Source organism: Antedon bifida, chromosome 4, assembly GCF_963402885.1.
Source record: "Antedon bifida chromosome 4, ecAntBifi1.1, whole genome shotgun sequence".
Taxonomy (NCBI): Eukaryota; Metazoa; Echinodermata; class Crinoidea; order Comatulida; family Antedonidae; genus Antedon; species Antedon bifida.
This window is the reverse complement of record NC_136229.1, coordinates 25,147,013-25,163,785: the sequence shown is the minus strand read 5'-3', so window position 1 is coordinate 25,163,785 and position 16,773 is coordinate 25,147,013. Positions and strand designations below refer to the sequence as shown.

Sequence of the window (16,773 nt, the reverse complement as noted above, 5' to 3'; positions counted from 1 at the left end):
CAACCTGTCGCACTTTGTAATACCTGTCGCACTTTGTAATAGCATGTCGCAATTTGTAATAGCATGTCGCACTTTGTAATATCTCTCTCTTTGTGTAATACCTGTCGCACTTTGTAATAACCTGTCCCATTTTTTAATAAAATGTCGCATTTGTAATATCTGTCGCATTTTGTAATAAATTGTCGCATTATGTAATACCTATCGCACATTGAAATAACCGGTCGCAATTTGTAATAACCTGTCGCAATTTGCAATAACCTGCCAACCTGTCGCAATTTGTAATACATGTCGCACTTAGTTTTCCTAAGTACACTGCCTGTCGACATAATTTTTAATGGCCATATGTTATTTCACTTTTCAGTCACGGAAATCCATTCACGTGATTAAAAGATATAATACAGTTTTATATTACCGTTTGGTTTCAATGTGTGTAGGTTTACTACCTTGTTATGTTTCAAAACTCGAACTTCTGTGGTACCGATACCGTTATCCTCCTAGAGACGTGTCCACACTGTACACCATGAGTATTTTAACTGACTGCATTGAAAATTACAGCACATTTCTTGTATTTAGCGTGATTTTTCTAGCGTTATACCTTCGACAGCGTTCAATAAACGCGTTTCCACCAGGACCAACTCCATTGCCTTTAGTCGGTAATGTGCTATCGTACGGAAAGAAGCCTTTTAAGACGATAACCAAATGGGTTGAAAAATACGGCGATATTATTACACTGTATCAAGGACCTTTTAGGAAAGTGATTTGGATCAACGATGCTAAACTCGCCATTGATTTGTTTCAGAAACAACCAGACATTTTTTCAGAACGCCGCCCTGTTCCGTTTATGGTAGCATTGATAAACCCTGAGGGTGAGTAGGCCCATTTTGTTCCATTCGACCGTCAGTTGTAAATCTTATTTATAAATGCATATCAATTTAATAAATGACATCCAATGAGCATGGCTTGTTTCGAATGTAATAATAAATTCAATTTGATAGTGCACAATGCAGGACGCCTCAAGCGCTGAACAATCAAAGAACATATTTTTGTGCAAACAAATGAATATATAGGCCTAGATTTACTTTATGCAAAAAACACATTTCATGCTTTGTAGATATAGCCGTTTTAACGTATTAGGGGCCTATATATAAATGTATTGAAAAAGTAGGCCTAAGACTAGATAGGTCACGTTCGATCAGTGATTTTTGATAAAAGAAAAATCCTTAAAAGATCACGCTACACTAACCATATAAAATACGATTACTGCTTTCAAAAATTGAGATTTTGAGAAAGATATTTGAAGGTTTTAATATTTATATTATTATAATATATAAAAACGACTAGATTTTGCGAAAGACCATCTACCCATCCATGCGCATTTTAAAATATCATTTAATCAGGTTAAGAGAGTACAGTACTTGAATATTTTGACGCTATGGAACATTTTGTTTGTAAAGATGGCCCTATCCACACACTTAAATTTTACTATACGGGTTATCCAGTATCTCGAGTGTGTGTTGTGTAGGCCTACACATGCATTCAATTCAACATTTATTTCGACCAAAATCAAACATCAACGGTGTGTATATTGACTAAACAAATACAGCAACAAAAAAAGTATCATTTGGTCTAGGGACGACATAGAGACCCAAGTCCATAACTGTCGCCCCTCTTCATAGACACAATCCATACATCATTTGAGCTGTTATTTTCCTTCTTAACTGTTTCAATAACGTCTTTGATTAGAGTACGTTTACACAGCAAGTTTTAGTCTTTGTTTTAGGGTACATTCACACAGTATTACTATTATTGTACGCCTATACTCTTGAGTGAATAACGCTTGTTCCCAATAGAGACGCAATGCAAAGACGTAAGCGCAACGTGTTTTTAACCTGTAATTTATGTTGTAATACAATTTGTATACGTTTTCGTAAAGAATACGAACATTTCAGTAGGTGGTATTGTTGCTGTTTCTGTATATTGTGTTCGAATAAGTAAAATGGTGACAAAGTCAAGTCAAGTCAAAGATAATCCCATACTCACGTGGCAGGATTAGGCTTTCTTACATTTTACAGAAACTATAAAACAAATATTTGAAAACAAATAAAACTAGAGAGGTAACTGACATATAACTAAATATCACTTCCGATTCTTCGAAAGTAAATGGTTATTCGTCTTTTTGTTCTAATATAATTTCTTGTTGCTTTCTTCCAAAATTGATTTCTCCAAATATCAATTCATAGTCAATATCAAGTTGAGTTCTTGGATGTGTTAGAATCCTTAGGACTAGTAGAATTCATTGCAACTATTTGGCCGCCATCTTGGATTTCAAAATGGCCCCCATTTTTTAATCAAAACTGATAGTAGCTCCTATTTTAAACCACGTACGAACGTAATTTGTGTGACCAATCTTACAATATTATGATAAATCAGTCCAATGGTACAATTTATAATAATAGCATATGGCAGCCATAATTTTTGATGATTAAATACATAAATGCATACATTATATGCGTTTTTAATGGCGGCAATCTTGGAATCCAATATGGTTGCATTTATATAAATATAATATAAAATTATATGTTTTATACAAACATGGTAATGTTATTGACACCTAATCAGACCTTCTGTTCTTTCAGACCATCAAGCTATTGTTGAAAATTATAAATAGTCATGAAAAAAAGGACCTTGAAATTGGAAATTCAACAATAGTTTTTTGGAGAATAAAGATTTTATACAAAACATTTTAAATATTATTGAAAATATTAAAAAAAAATGGAAACAAGCTTAATCCAAGTCTCTTATGGGAATACCTGAAAATTAAAATAAAGGAATTCTCATGTAAATACGGAGTAAATAAGAAAATCCAAAAACTATAAGAAAAAATACATTAATTAAAGAAGTGTATGAGTTAGATGTATAAGTCAGATACAATAACACTGTTATTTTGACTCGGCTTTAGAATTTCATAACGGAAATGAATGCATAACAAATAATAACAACAACCAATATACAAACACGTATTTTTTTTATTAGGGCCCAGGTTGAAGATGTCATGGAGAAACCGACGGTGGTGTTTTGTTATACTCGTGATGGTGGCATTTACAGTAGGCCTATTTATGCGCGCTCCTCTAAATTGTTATGTAGTTGCGCACGTCGTCCTACTTGGACACAACGTAAGGACAACGTAAACGTACTGCAATTAATTTGACGCCATGGATCACCCGCTAACTGACGCGTGGAATTTTTCAACTCACTTGCGTTGCGCCCAAGCAGTTGCGTTACGTCCAAGTGGGAACCGAGCTTAAAACTGCAATTCATTATAGGCCTACACTGCCACACTACTGCTATCACTACTTCACCATTCGATGCAGAGGAGTTGCCAAAAACGAAAGATATTATTTGGAGGTGAATTGCCTTCTTCTGAGGCCTACATTTTTATGCTGGGTCTGCCTGTTTCTGTTCTGTTTCTAATTATTTATTCTTTCTTTAAACACAGGAAGTATTGTTTGGGAAAATGGTCCTGCCTGGAAAGCTAGAAGACGATGGATTATCAGTGCATTGCGCCATTTTGGAATGGGAAAACGAAGCATGGAAGTTCAGATAAATAGAGAGGCAACTACGTTTTGCCAAGAAGCCGCTGAGTACAAGTCGAAACCATTTGATCCTGATCATATTGTCAACTGTGCTGTCACCAATATAATATGCTCTATTGCGTTTGGAAGACGTTATGAATACCAAGACCCTGAATTTGTCGAGTTATTGAACAATTTACTTGCTTTCTTCCGACAATGCAATATAAAGAGCATCGAAATGCACCTCCCATCCATAATGTCATTTCCTATGTTTAAATACAAGACCCTTTCAGCCAAACATATCGTTGAGTTTACCAAGAAGCAGGTAAAACAACATGTAGAAACATTTGATCCTGGAAACATAAGGGACATCATAGACAGGCTCTTAGCGGAGCGAGAGACCTGTAGTGATGACGAAAAGGCGTTCTTTGACCCAGACGTTATGTGGTCATCCATAACGACGATATTTTTAGCAGGAGCTGAGACGACTTCCAACACACTGAAATGGTTCATTTTATTCATGGCTGCTTATCAGAATGTACAATCTAAAGTATGTATCAACTTGATGTACAATAAACCAACGTCCTTGTGTACTTACTTTAGTGTGTAATTCTAAAATAATCCTCTCGGAAAGTTGTAGGCCTAGACCTACTGTCCACAGTTAACCAAAGGTTTCGGAGTATACTGGTGAATAAAGACTAGTAAAGTTAAGCTTGCGGCCCACCATGTGTTTTTTCTTTTCCTCCAGTAAGACGATTTTAACATAAAAGACCGAAACGTCGAGATATTCTAAGCCATACTTTTTTGAAAACACAACAGAAAACCTAACTACCATTGATTTGACATTTGATATCTGCGTGCATGCGTGTCTACCACATTACAAATTAAATAAAATACAGTATTCTTTCATTTCTAACATACTATATGTAGTTTGCAAACAATGCAGTAAAGTGGTACTATATTTACAACATCGTGGCCTGGCATAACAGCAGCACTGAACAATTGGGATCCCGTCTGGCATAGTATTAATTTGAATGTATACATTACATGACCATTCTTATAATTCAATATCCATACTGGCGCCTTAAATACAAAAAAAGTGAGCTAAATAAAAGCTTGTAACATGTGTTCCTAAACAAATTCCATGTGGAAAATAATAATGTTAGATATGATCGCTTTTAGGTGCATGAGGAAATTGATCGTGTGTTAGAGGGTAGAAGGCCAACGATGGCAGATCGAGACCTCTTGCCATATTTCGAAGCTACCACGTATGAGGTGCAAAGATTTGGCAACATAGCAGGCACTACAATCCCTCATGGCACAGCAGAAGAGTGTACTATAAAGGGATACAAAATTCCAAAAGGAACCATCATACTCTTGAATCTTTATAGAATTCACAGAGATCCAAAATATTGGGATGAGCCTTTGTTGTTTAACCCTTCACGGTTTCTGAAAGAGGATGGTCAGACAGTACAGAAGCCAGAGTCGTTCATGCCGTTTGGAATAGGTTTGTATATAGCTGTTTGCTTTATTGTACACTTTTAAGATAGTTGTCTAGTATAAATGTACAGGACCTAACATAAATATGGTTCTTTCTTTTGAATAACTTTGCTTCATTGTGTGCAAATTAAAATGTTTACCTTTTTAACTCAGTTTTATATTTTTATGTGAATTTTATCTTTGAACAAACGAAGGTAATTTCAAACCATGTACATATTTTACTGACCACGAATAAATGAATACTGGAAACCAAAAATTAAAAATGACAAAAACCGGCATTTTTTGGTTATAACCAAAATCTGCTTTTACTACAATAACAACTATTGTCATGTCCATGCGCACGTTCGTCATACGTCTCTAAAGCCTATTTCCACTAGGCGAATGTGTTCGGCACGAACCATAGAGATATTATAGCGAACAAAATCGCTTAGTGGAAAATCGGCTTAATAACTAGAGATGTATGACAAACCCAACGAACTGACAATGACGCCTTTCAGTTATTGACAATTTGCATCTTTCATTGATTTCTGCATTAAACACTTTTGGAGAAAACAACATACATATACCTACATTAATTCTATTTCGTTGAACAGAACATTATTGATACATATTTGCTTATCTATCATATCATAGGAAGAAGAGCCTGTCTTGGTGAAAATTTGGCTAAAATGGAGATGTTTATTTTCATGGTGAACTTCTTTCAAAAGTTTAAAGTTGAAATACCAGAAGGCCATCCACAGCCTGACGTTGAACCTGAGATTGGACTTACATTGAGTCCAAAACCATTTCAAGTATGCGTCAATGCACGTGGATAGAAAAGAACAAACGGATTTGCAATAACTTTCATTCATTCATTCATTCATTCATAATGGTATATTTATTAAAATCATCTTACTTAAAATATTTAAAATGTTTTAAAAAGATAGCATAAGATAACATAAAAAATTGAGAACCACACAATACATCATATAAAAACATTAAAATAAACGAGCACAACATCAAAACTAGTAAAAATCTAAATGACTGGCCAAGTGAATGGAAAAAAAATTACCTAACATATTATATTTGATTCTTATTACTTCAACATTATATTATACAGAGGGATAAAATTATTTTCAATACAGAAGTAAAATCAGTTGCGGTTCCACTGCCTAATCATGTATGGAATGGAGCTGACAGTCCGGCAAACAGGGACAGTAAGTTTGTTTGCGCTTCGTAGGTCTCTGTCATGAGACTCAAACCTACTGAGTGGAATACTCTAACGTTGAAAGACAGATTATAATAGCATTCCTTTATTGCACAAATACAATTTTGTCTATGAAATTATGTATAGTTTAATATAGCAGAGCCGAGTGGCTTTTTGTGTGGTTCCTGTAGCGAGTAAAAGTACGACAATGCCGCCATTTCGGTTTGTTTAGCTTTAGTTTGTAAATTACAATGGTGTCCAAATAGATGAAATTTGCATATGTTTTTTATAGGCTACTGACATTTGTTTAAAAAAACAGCAGGGAGACAGCGAGGATAAATTGTATTTTACATTGTAGGCCTAATAAATAGTCAATTCATTGCACTTATCTAAAAAAAATCCCACCCCTCCACCATTTTATACCTTATTTGGGCGATCGGTTTCTCCCCGGATTTCAACTTCAACTTCAACTTTATTTTCCAAATAATATTTTGTTTTACAATGATAAATAATATTAAATTTTAAAACATAAGGAAGGAGCTAGAAAATAGTGTAAACACTAATCAAGTCCAGCCCCTTTTACATAAATTATGCTTAACTAAATGTTTACAACTATGGGCAATAATTTCTTTAACACAGGCCTAAAAATAAAAACTTAAAACAATCCCATTTATATATTTTAAAATTTAAATATTACTACACTTTTTCATAAATAAGATACACATCCAATACATTTTTAGAACATAGTAAAATAATTAATTACAGTACTTTAAAATTCACCTGTTTGATTATGGACCTATATGTCCACATGGTTTAATTATGTAAATAGTAGTATAAAAGTCAGATTTTAATATGTTAATCTGCATAGAGTAAGCCGAGGCACAGCCAGGACAACACACAACGTTAGAATAAAGAGTTATTTTACTCTTCCATCGCTCTTCCCTGGCATTATAGGTTACGATAATGTAGGCATGAACAGTATGTAAGTATCCGGCATAATTGATGTAATTTACATTTGTTTTCTAATTATTATTTCTCCTTTTTTACAATTGTAATAGTTGTTATGGAGTTTGAATTGTAAATATTTCTTATATTTTATAATTCTTTGTTTTGTTTGTCTGATAGGCACCATAAAATCAGCTTACGCTGGCTGGGTAACCCTCTTGAAATAATGGTGAAATAAACAAATAATTGTCCTTAAGGTACCGTAGTTATGTATGTCTTTGTTGCACCATATTTGAACCGTGTCTGTCATCTAAGCGGCACCTCAATGGTTTTTATTGAGCACCACCAGTACATAATCCATTTGATATGTGTACAGTACTTTGTAAATCGTTTATTTAGTATCTAGTTACAAAACATGTCTTGTGGTAAATACCTATTGAAATGGGTGTAACACTAGTACAATTAAAGCTGTCGACCCCTTTGTTATCTAAATAAATTACAGTGTACACTTAGTTTACACTATAGGCCTAATTCATGTGATTCTAAGTATACTTATGGCAATAGACTTCGCGGCGGGGCTGTTTCATGTCAAGATTCAAGTTTTTTACTCTCACCCATTTAATTTTGGGATTAAAAATTGTAAATAAGGTGACGACTTTTCCCCAATGTTCTTCCTTTTCTATTTTCTCCCATCTACAATCATGGAAGAGTGAGATTTAAATGATCTCACTTTTCCCTGGTAGGCCTACAATTTTATAGGCCTACTTTGTAAAATGTCGTTAAAAATGACCATCTTCCCGGTGTACATGCCGAAGTTTCCAAATCGACTCCTTTTAATACAAGGAGGTGTGAGTGTAGTTCTAATATGGGCTCTCACGTCACTCAGATGAAAATAAGCGCAACTGAGCAGTTGTTTGAACGAGTGGAGACCATCATACGAATGGATAGGCGCGCTCATGATTCACACAAAGTTTTTTTTGGATAAGTTATTATTATTCCGTGTTACGAAACGCGGCAAGTTATACCTTAGGCCTATAGCTACTCCCAATTTGCCATTCTTTAAAATCAAACGAATAACATAATAGAAAATGAAAATAATCCTTATTTTATAAAGATCTGTTAAAGGTTCACTGAAGCGAATATTATTTTAATTTTTTAGATATTGTTCACAATCACTCACCCATACCTATTTAAAGTTGAATGTATAAGTTGAAAATACTTGTGGTGATCGGTAGGAGTCTATTGGTGTATCGTGCTATCAAGGTGTAGTAACGAAAATGTTGCAAATCATGTTAGTGAGATTATTAATTCCCTTTTTTGGGCTTATTACTCTTGGACATTCCCAAAGTGAGTACTGTTATGTATTATTTCATTAAATTTATTTATGGCTATTATTTAAATATTAGTAAACCTGAGCGTATGAAAGCGACATACTGGACCCCTATTAGGGCCCTTGTCTCCAGCCTAGAGCTTAGTTCTCACTTGGGCGCAATGACGAGGCACAACGCAGGTTACTTTATCAACCAAAGCGATAGTTGGGATGATCCGTCGCTTGTGATTGGTCAAAGTACTTGCGTTGCGCTTACGTCCTTTCGTTGCGTCCTGATGGGGGAAAATCATGTTTAAGACCGCTTGTTTAGCTCGCAAAGTAGCCTACTTCCCAAACCCGTACCTTCGACGTTAACTTATTTCCAGTTCCATGTCGTACTCGAAGTCGCTTCAAATTTGAAACCGCGCGATGAATTGGAATGAAATTTCACACAAGTAGGCTAGGCCTATACACGATTCAATACATTTGAAGTTAGAATGCCAAAAGTAATTTATTGGCAGTACCTATAAACAAACAAAAAGGAACCAGGGAGATCTTCATTATCCGGGTACAACCAATCAATATGAAATGAGAACATACAAATATACATATATTAAAATAATATTATAGGCCTATTCGTTCCCGGTCGGTTTTTATCCTAAATAATCAGGAATCATGACATTTATAATACATTAGACATATTAGAGTGTGATCGTGAACATGAGGTGTGGTAGTCGCCGTCATAAAGAAGACTACTATAACACAACACATGGGAATTTCCCCAACGAGTACCGGTCATCAGCTCCCTATTGAATACGAACGACGTCACGTAGCTGGTCGAACTTCATTATCGGTAATAATAGAAATGAAAAACCCGGATAATTATTTTTGAAAGAAAATCATTATTGTCAAATATAGTAGGCGTTTGTTAAAAATTAAAATACAATAGACCTATAGATATATAAATACAGAATTTAGAGTTTAATAAACTGAAAAATGAAAACTCACTTATATGATTCGTGTCAATTCATCTTAAAGCTCAGTCTTCACTATCAAACTTTATGTGACAACAAAATGTGATGTGCCCATATATGGATATGATGATGTCATATCACTACCATACTTAAACATATCACTACCATAAATACAGTACGGTATATTAAAACATCTTGTTAGTATTGCATAATGTATATTCATTTTAATTTTCCATTTTTAAAATCTGTAACGATTTAATATTTATTCTATTAATATTTGAGCATATGAATTTCTTAATTTCTGAAATCAATATATTTTTTTTTATTTTTTGGATTACTTTTTGTTTTGATTACTGAATGTGACGTCGTGCCACTCGGCTGCGCAGTGTAAAGTATAACAAAATAAAAATAATAACTTTGCTTAGTTGCTTATAAGGCCAGTTCCCATGATGAGCATTTACGAAGCGACACGTGTTAAAAGTCAAATCGATTCGCTTGAAAACTTGAAAAAGTTGCCCGCGCATGAATGGAGCAACTCGACACGCGAATTCACTTCGCGAGCTTCGAATTCACCGCATTGAAGTTGAACATCGACTGACGAAATTTTATTTCATCTTCCCACTAAAATCGTTCGTCGCGTCAAAATTACGCTTCGATAAAAAAATATAATCGTATACTACACTGAAAATACAGTAAAAAGTAGTTCTTACTACAGTATACTACAGTGTGTGGTATAGGCCTATAGAAGTATGATGAACTCGACTCCACCTGTCACGAGTACAGATTACATGCGAGATTATTTACGGATACGATCTCATTTATTTTATTATTCAATGAATGAAGCCAATTATTTTATGACCTTGAAGTCCATTTAGAAACTCATAGAGTTATATTGACAACAACGCAATTGGATAGAAAGATTTTCGTAAGAGGGATTAAAACACAATTGAAATACTTCAATAATAATATATAAGCCTAAAAAAAGAAACTCTCAAAGATAAATATAGAGAATTCTTTTGATTTAAACAAAATTGTAATGTGTATCTGCTTATCAGAGCAAAACAAATTATCTTGCATTATTAGGTGTATTTTAATACCGCAGTTTAAACCACTCTTTCATTGTGCGTGAATATTTATAGAACGCGCGGGTCACGTAATACATATCGATATTACGCTATATTGATACAGATCGATCAATGTTTACAGGCCATGCTAGAGTAGGTCTATATGAACGAAATTAGCCTATTTTCATTATACGTTGTAGGCCTACTTGAGAATAGGAATTATTTCCACTCGTATGAATGAATGAACAAATGATGTAACACTTTGCATGGCAAGCTTACACTAGTGTATGGTGCAATTATTGTGGTACATCATAATATCATTAATAATAATAATGAGTAAAGTTAGGAGTTTCTCGATGTTTTGGTTGTTGTGCTACTACACCGTCTTCTGGCTACAGTTAAGTGAGCTTCGTCGAGTCGGTAGACGAGGACGAACGTTTAAATTACAATAACTGCCTGTCGAAACTTCTGTTTCGCTTTATAATAACCGCTGTCGCATTTTGCAATAACGTAAGCTGTCACGCTTTGTAATAAATGCCGTTGCACATTGTAATAACTGCATGTCGCACTTTGTAATCTGCATGTCGCACTTTGTAATCTGCATGTCGCACTTTGTAATAACGTAAGCTGTCATGCTTTGTAATAAATGCTGTCGCACTTTGTAATAACTGCATGTCGCACTTTGTAATAACGTAAGCTGTCATGCTTTGTAATAAATGCTGTCGCACTTTGTAATAACGTAAGCTGTCACGCTTTGTAATAAATGCTGTCGCACTTTGTAATAACGTAAGCTGTCATGCTTTGTAATAAATGCTGTCGCACTTTGTAATAACTGCATGTCGCACTTTGTAATAACTGCATGTCGCACTTTGTAATAACGTAAGCTGTCATGCCTTGTAATAAATGCTGTCGCACTTTGTAATAACGTAAGCTGTCACGCTTTGTAATAACTGCATGTCGCACTTTGTAATAACGTAAGCTGTCACACTTTGTAATAACTGCATGTCACACTTTGTAATAACTGCATGTCGCACTTTGTAATAACGTAAGCTGTCGCACTTTGTAATAAATGCTGTCGCACTTTGTAATAACGTAAGCTGCCATGCTTTGTAATAAATGCTGTCGCACTTTGTAATAACGTAAGGTGTCATGCTTTGTAATAAATGCTGTCGCACTTTGTAATAACTGCATGTCGCACTTTGTAATAACTGCATGTCGCACTTTGTAATAAAGTAAGCTGTCACGCTTTGTAATAACTGCCGTCGCACTTTAATAACTGCCGTCGCACTTTTTAATAAGCTAGTCACGCTTTGTAATAAATGCTGTCGTACTTTGTCATAACTGCATGTTGCACATTGTAATAACTGCATGTCGCACTTTGTAATAAGCTAGTCACGCTTTGTAATAAATGCTGTCGTACTTTGTCATAACTGCATGTTGCACTTTGTTGCGTAAGCTGTCACGCTTTGTAATAAAGTATATATATTATAAATGATATTTCTATCGAAGGAATTCAACTGTATTTTTGAAAAGATTGTATTGTTGACTCGGGTACAAAGGGTTTAACCGTACTATGTACTGTATTTTATTCCAACACAATGCCTTTTATTGTGTGTGAATAGGCGTTACCGTTTGGATGCACAATAGCTGAGTAACTTTTCAACTCTTCCACCCCCCCCCCCCCCCCGTGGCGATAGACAGTCAACAGCCATGGAACTAGGACTACTATAATGGTACAATTTACACGAGTCCTTACGACAACCTTTTACACCATGGACATGTGTAGGCCTAAAAAATGAGATTCTTAATGTATGCGTAATCAATTAGTTAATTTCAAGCGTTCACAAATGCTTTCCTTCCAAAATTAGGCTAATAATCAGTGTAATTAATAATTACAGAAATGTCCATAGTGTCGGCGTGTCGTAGACAACCTCTCCCTTTTTGGAAATATAAACCATGGGCTTTTAACAGTAGGCCTACATTCACATTTACGTCATGTTTGAACAAAAAACGATGTTACACTTCATCGCATGCCGTTGTATCTATCAACAAAGCAAATGCATGGGTGACTCAAATCTGTTTGCGTCAAGTGTTTTGTTGATACTTTTGCGAATGTTTACATATTTTAATATAGTATGTAGGCCTAAGCTATTTGTCAAACGGTCTCAGACGAAATGAATGTTACTATTTTTAATGTAGCAAACTGTATTGAGATTTTGTCTGAATATCACTCAGGCGATTTGGGAATAAAGTAGAACATCTGTAAAGAAGACTGAGGGTAACGGGATGATTCGGCCCTGAAGCAATTCGACGCCGAGGTGATTCGGCCCAGGTAGATTCAGCCCTGAGACGATTCGGCCCACTTATATCGGCTTTAATATGCATTTAATAAGCATTCTATACTGTATCTGTTTATTTATTCATTTATTTTATTCATTCTTAATTTCAGATCCATAGAAATCAAAACCAAAATATCTATATAATGCTGAAAGATCAGAATAAATTTGAAATGAATAAATTATTTTACCTCATGGTACAACTTTGACCCTTTAACAATACTATTGATTGTTCTAATTAAGACATTATCACTAAACTTGATTTGTTTGCTTAGCTTCTTATTCATAAACAGCTTGCAGTGAGAAAAAACAATGTCTATATAAAAAAATTATAATTTAATTCATTCTCGGACATTTTCTTCTAAAATTCTTTATTAATATCATTGAATACATAATTTATACATTATAAAATTGTGTAATGCGCACCTCTCCGTAATAATGTTCTTACACGACGCTAATTATTAAACGCTTGTAATTTACCTACAGCCGTACAACATAAACGATAATAACAAAATATCACGAAGCATAAACAATTCACAGAAAGAAAATTACAGCAAATCCCTACTGTTTTTGGGTAATCATACACACTGTGTATCACAGTGACTCATAAAAGTCTACATTGATAAACAAGTCATACATTTGCAGTAGAAAATGTAGTTACTGCAGTAATTGCAGTAGATTGATGTTGACATGATTCCTTACGGCACAATGTATCCCTCTCTTTCAGTCATGCTTGATTGTCCAGAAGATGAGACAATAAATAACACTGGTGCATTTCCATATCCATACACTATCCCAGTGATTACAGCAACCTATTCAAACGGAATGACTGCAGACGTTCGGGTGACATCATCACCTGCCTATTCTCCAGGTACTGTTGTGAATTTTGGAGTAAATGCTGTTCTTAATCTGCAGTACACAGCATCAGCTACTGGTGAAACATCTGTAACTTGTGATTTCACAGTGGAATTTAAGGGTAAGTACAGCTTAACTCTTTACCTTAAAGTAATGTCTTCCATGAAACCCCCACCCCCAACAAAAATATATTGGCAAGGACACAAACTCTTAGGCCTATGATGTATTACGAAGACCAGCATGAAAAAACGACCACCCGCCAATCAAACGTCAATATTACAGGTAAGTTCCAAATACACGGTGTCATATACGTCATAATGTGAAATCTATTTTATCACATTCACATATTATATGACGATGTCACATTTAATACACCGTGTGTACAATTTACTATGAAGCTGATTGTAAATCTGGTTTGTAATTAACAATAAGAGTTAAAGAATCTTCAAAGTATTTTAATTTTAAAAAATATCAAAAAAGGTAAATCCTCACTATTTTACCATTTTGCTTGAATCCAGTTTTATTTTACAATTGTATTTTAGGAATGTTCTCTTTTTAGACTAATTTATTACTATATTTGTAAACATGTTCTGAACAATTTCATTTTATATTTCCCTTTTATTTGTCACTCCTTTTTAACATTGTAAATATTGTCTGTCTTTGTATTGTGATTTTAAAGTTTTATTGTAAGTTTTTTTAATGTCTTTTATGAATGTTTTTACTCTATTGCTAAAAAAACAGAAAACACCTTATTTTGACATTTAACCTATAGCTGGTAAAAACATTATTGCGTGGAGCACACTTACATTTTTAATAACTAGCGAATATTGTCTTGCTTAATATCAGTGACTGATGTGTGAGTATGATATTATACAGATATTGCCTGCTTAGAGGTGAAATATAAGATTTGACATCCCCGAGGGAATGATATTATGTTCGAGGGAATATATATATCCCGAAGCGGCAGCTGAGGGATATATAATTCCCCGAGAACATAATATCATCCCGAGGGGATGTTAAATCTTATATTTTACCGATATAAAAGGCGATATCTGTTATATTATATAGCCAAGAACAAGTCTGCTGGGTTGGGTGAAGCTAGGCTAGGCCTCCTCCTATTCTATAGTATTTGTATTGTATGTAAACAAGCCTCCTGCCTAGACACCTTACCTTGCGAAGAATAATATACAGATAATTACTAAATTACTAATTAATGATTCCTTGGCAATAAAATATTCACTTAGGCCTAGGTCGTTTAAATTAACAGAAGAATTTCCATCAATAAGCCTATTAATAATAATATTATAATCAGGTAGGCCGAATAAACAATTCATCGTCTTCTCTTCGACGAGTAGCCGAATCACCGGATGTTCAGCGCGTACTAGTTACTAGGTTACTACCGTGAGTATTGACCAATTACAAACGGTGTTTCATCGCATTTAGGGAGGACTAATAACAAATGAGGGCGCTATGTATGCATAGTTTAAATAGTTTAGATGAATAATTTCTTCAAGCAAGTTCCGTGGCGCAGCGCATGAAGCGTTGTCTTGCGATGGAGTGACAATTCCACCCGAGTTCAAATTAGTCCAGTCAATCTACGATTTTTGGTGGACAAAATTGCAATAAATGATTTTATACACTTATTTGATAGATAAAAATACTATAAACGTCTTGTAAAAAGTCTACCAAAATCGGACAACAGAAAATGTGTATTTAAAGTAGAAAAGTGTCGAACTTTGTTTTTTGTTTTCTTGCGCGATGTGTTCAACGGTTTACCTAATTAGCATAAAATTCCTTGTCCCTGATTGGCTAATAGTCAGGTCATCTAGGTCACCACCTCTGTTTTGGTCATCGTTTTTGTTGTGTGTAAACACATGGGGACATGGCTGCTATTGGGTCGGGGCCTACTAACTAGAGCGTAGTCGTCGCTTTTTTGTTTATTTTCACTTGTTTATTAAGAATCTTTATAATTACGCCATCTGCTGCTAATGTAGTTTTCATTAGTATTTCAGTCATTTCAAGTCAGTGAGTTGATTTAGTATAAATAAAATTGTAATGCAAACAAAATGCCGAATAACTGGTGTGTATGCCTCTCTCTAGCCTGGACTGTCACCCTCCTGATGTTGTGGTAGACTCTGACTAAACCTTTTTTCTAGGCCTAGGCCAACTTTTTAGGTTAGGCCTATTCCGTATGGGTAATTGGTGCCAGCCAGAGATGCATTTCATATAGGATTGAATGTGATGAATCAATAAATAATAGCCTACTTACGTTATGGGCCACTCACTTGCACTACATTTTTAGACTAGCTAGGCCTACTACCACCGTTAGGCAATTGTGGGAGAGCCCTACTGTACACAGGTCAACATCTGAGACCGACTTTTATTTTAATTTAAATAATTATATTATATATATAATTATTATTTATCCAAAGGCAAATTACTGAAAAAATGACAATGAGATAAAAAAAAAAGCGAAAAGCTAATAATAAATCAAAACGATAAAGTAAAACAGCCAGAAAAAATTAGCAGAGCTTTCGGGCAACACTAGCAAGTGAAGGAATTTTATTACAGTATATCTCCTTGGATAGCCCTTAAATAAATTGTAAGATAAATTAATTTTGTTAACCCATGATTATTTTATTTTAATACTGTATAATTTAAGATCTAGCCCTATTACGAATACTGTATACGACATTGGACGACAAATAACACAAATTACATATTTTAAAGTAATTTCTCAATATTTATTTTTATAAATACAGTAACTATAGTATATTGCACACATCATTACATGTACTACTGTATATGTATAAAATATTTCAGTCGTGCAATGTGCATTTTAATAATGGCAGTACTGTAGTTTTCATAAGATGTACACAAAAATCATTTACCCGAGCACTACTTATAAATTAACATGCTGCAGCTGGTCAGTGGCATTATTTTTCCAGTAGCCATATAAAATACTAGTCCAGTAAATAAACTCGACCCAGCCAGTTTTTGTAATTTGTACACATATTTAGTCTGAACATAAA

General features: G+C 34.5%; 1 protein-coding gene across 1 annotated transcript; it reads left to right on the top strand.

Annotated features, from left to right (window-relative positions):
- Window positions 1-503: 503 nt before the first annotated feature.
- Window positions 504-7,441, top strand: LOC144839759 (cytochrome P450 2U1-like). Its single transcript, XM_078695235.1, has 4 exons — window positions 504-866; window positions 3,497-4,122; window positions 4,755-5,079; window positions 5,706-7,441. The coding sequence occupies exons 1-4, from the start codon at window positions 521-523 to the stop codon at window positions 5,885-5,887; spliced, it is 1,479 nt and encodes a 492-aa protein (XP_078551361.1). The 5' UTR covers window positions 504-520; the 3' UTR covers window positions 5,888-7,441.
- The last annotated feature ends 9,332 nt before the right edge of the window (window positions 7,442-16,773 follow it).

Bases quoted from the DNA above. Each gene is read 5' to 3' on its own strand.
- LOC144839759 (XM_078695235.1), top strand. From the start codon at position 521: ATGAGTATTTTAACTGACTGCATTGAAAATTACAGCACATTTCTTGTA. The intron at 867-3,496 runs GTGAGTAGGCCC...CTTTAAACACAG, and splicing joins AGCATTGATAAACCCTGAGG to GAAGTATTGTTTGGGAAAAT. The intron at 5,080-5,705 runs GTTTGTATATAG...ATCATATCATAG, and splicing joins GTTCATGCCGTTTGGAATAG to GAAGAAGAGCCTGTCTTGGT.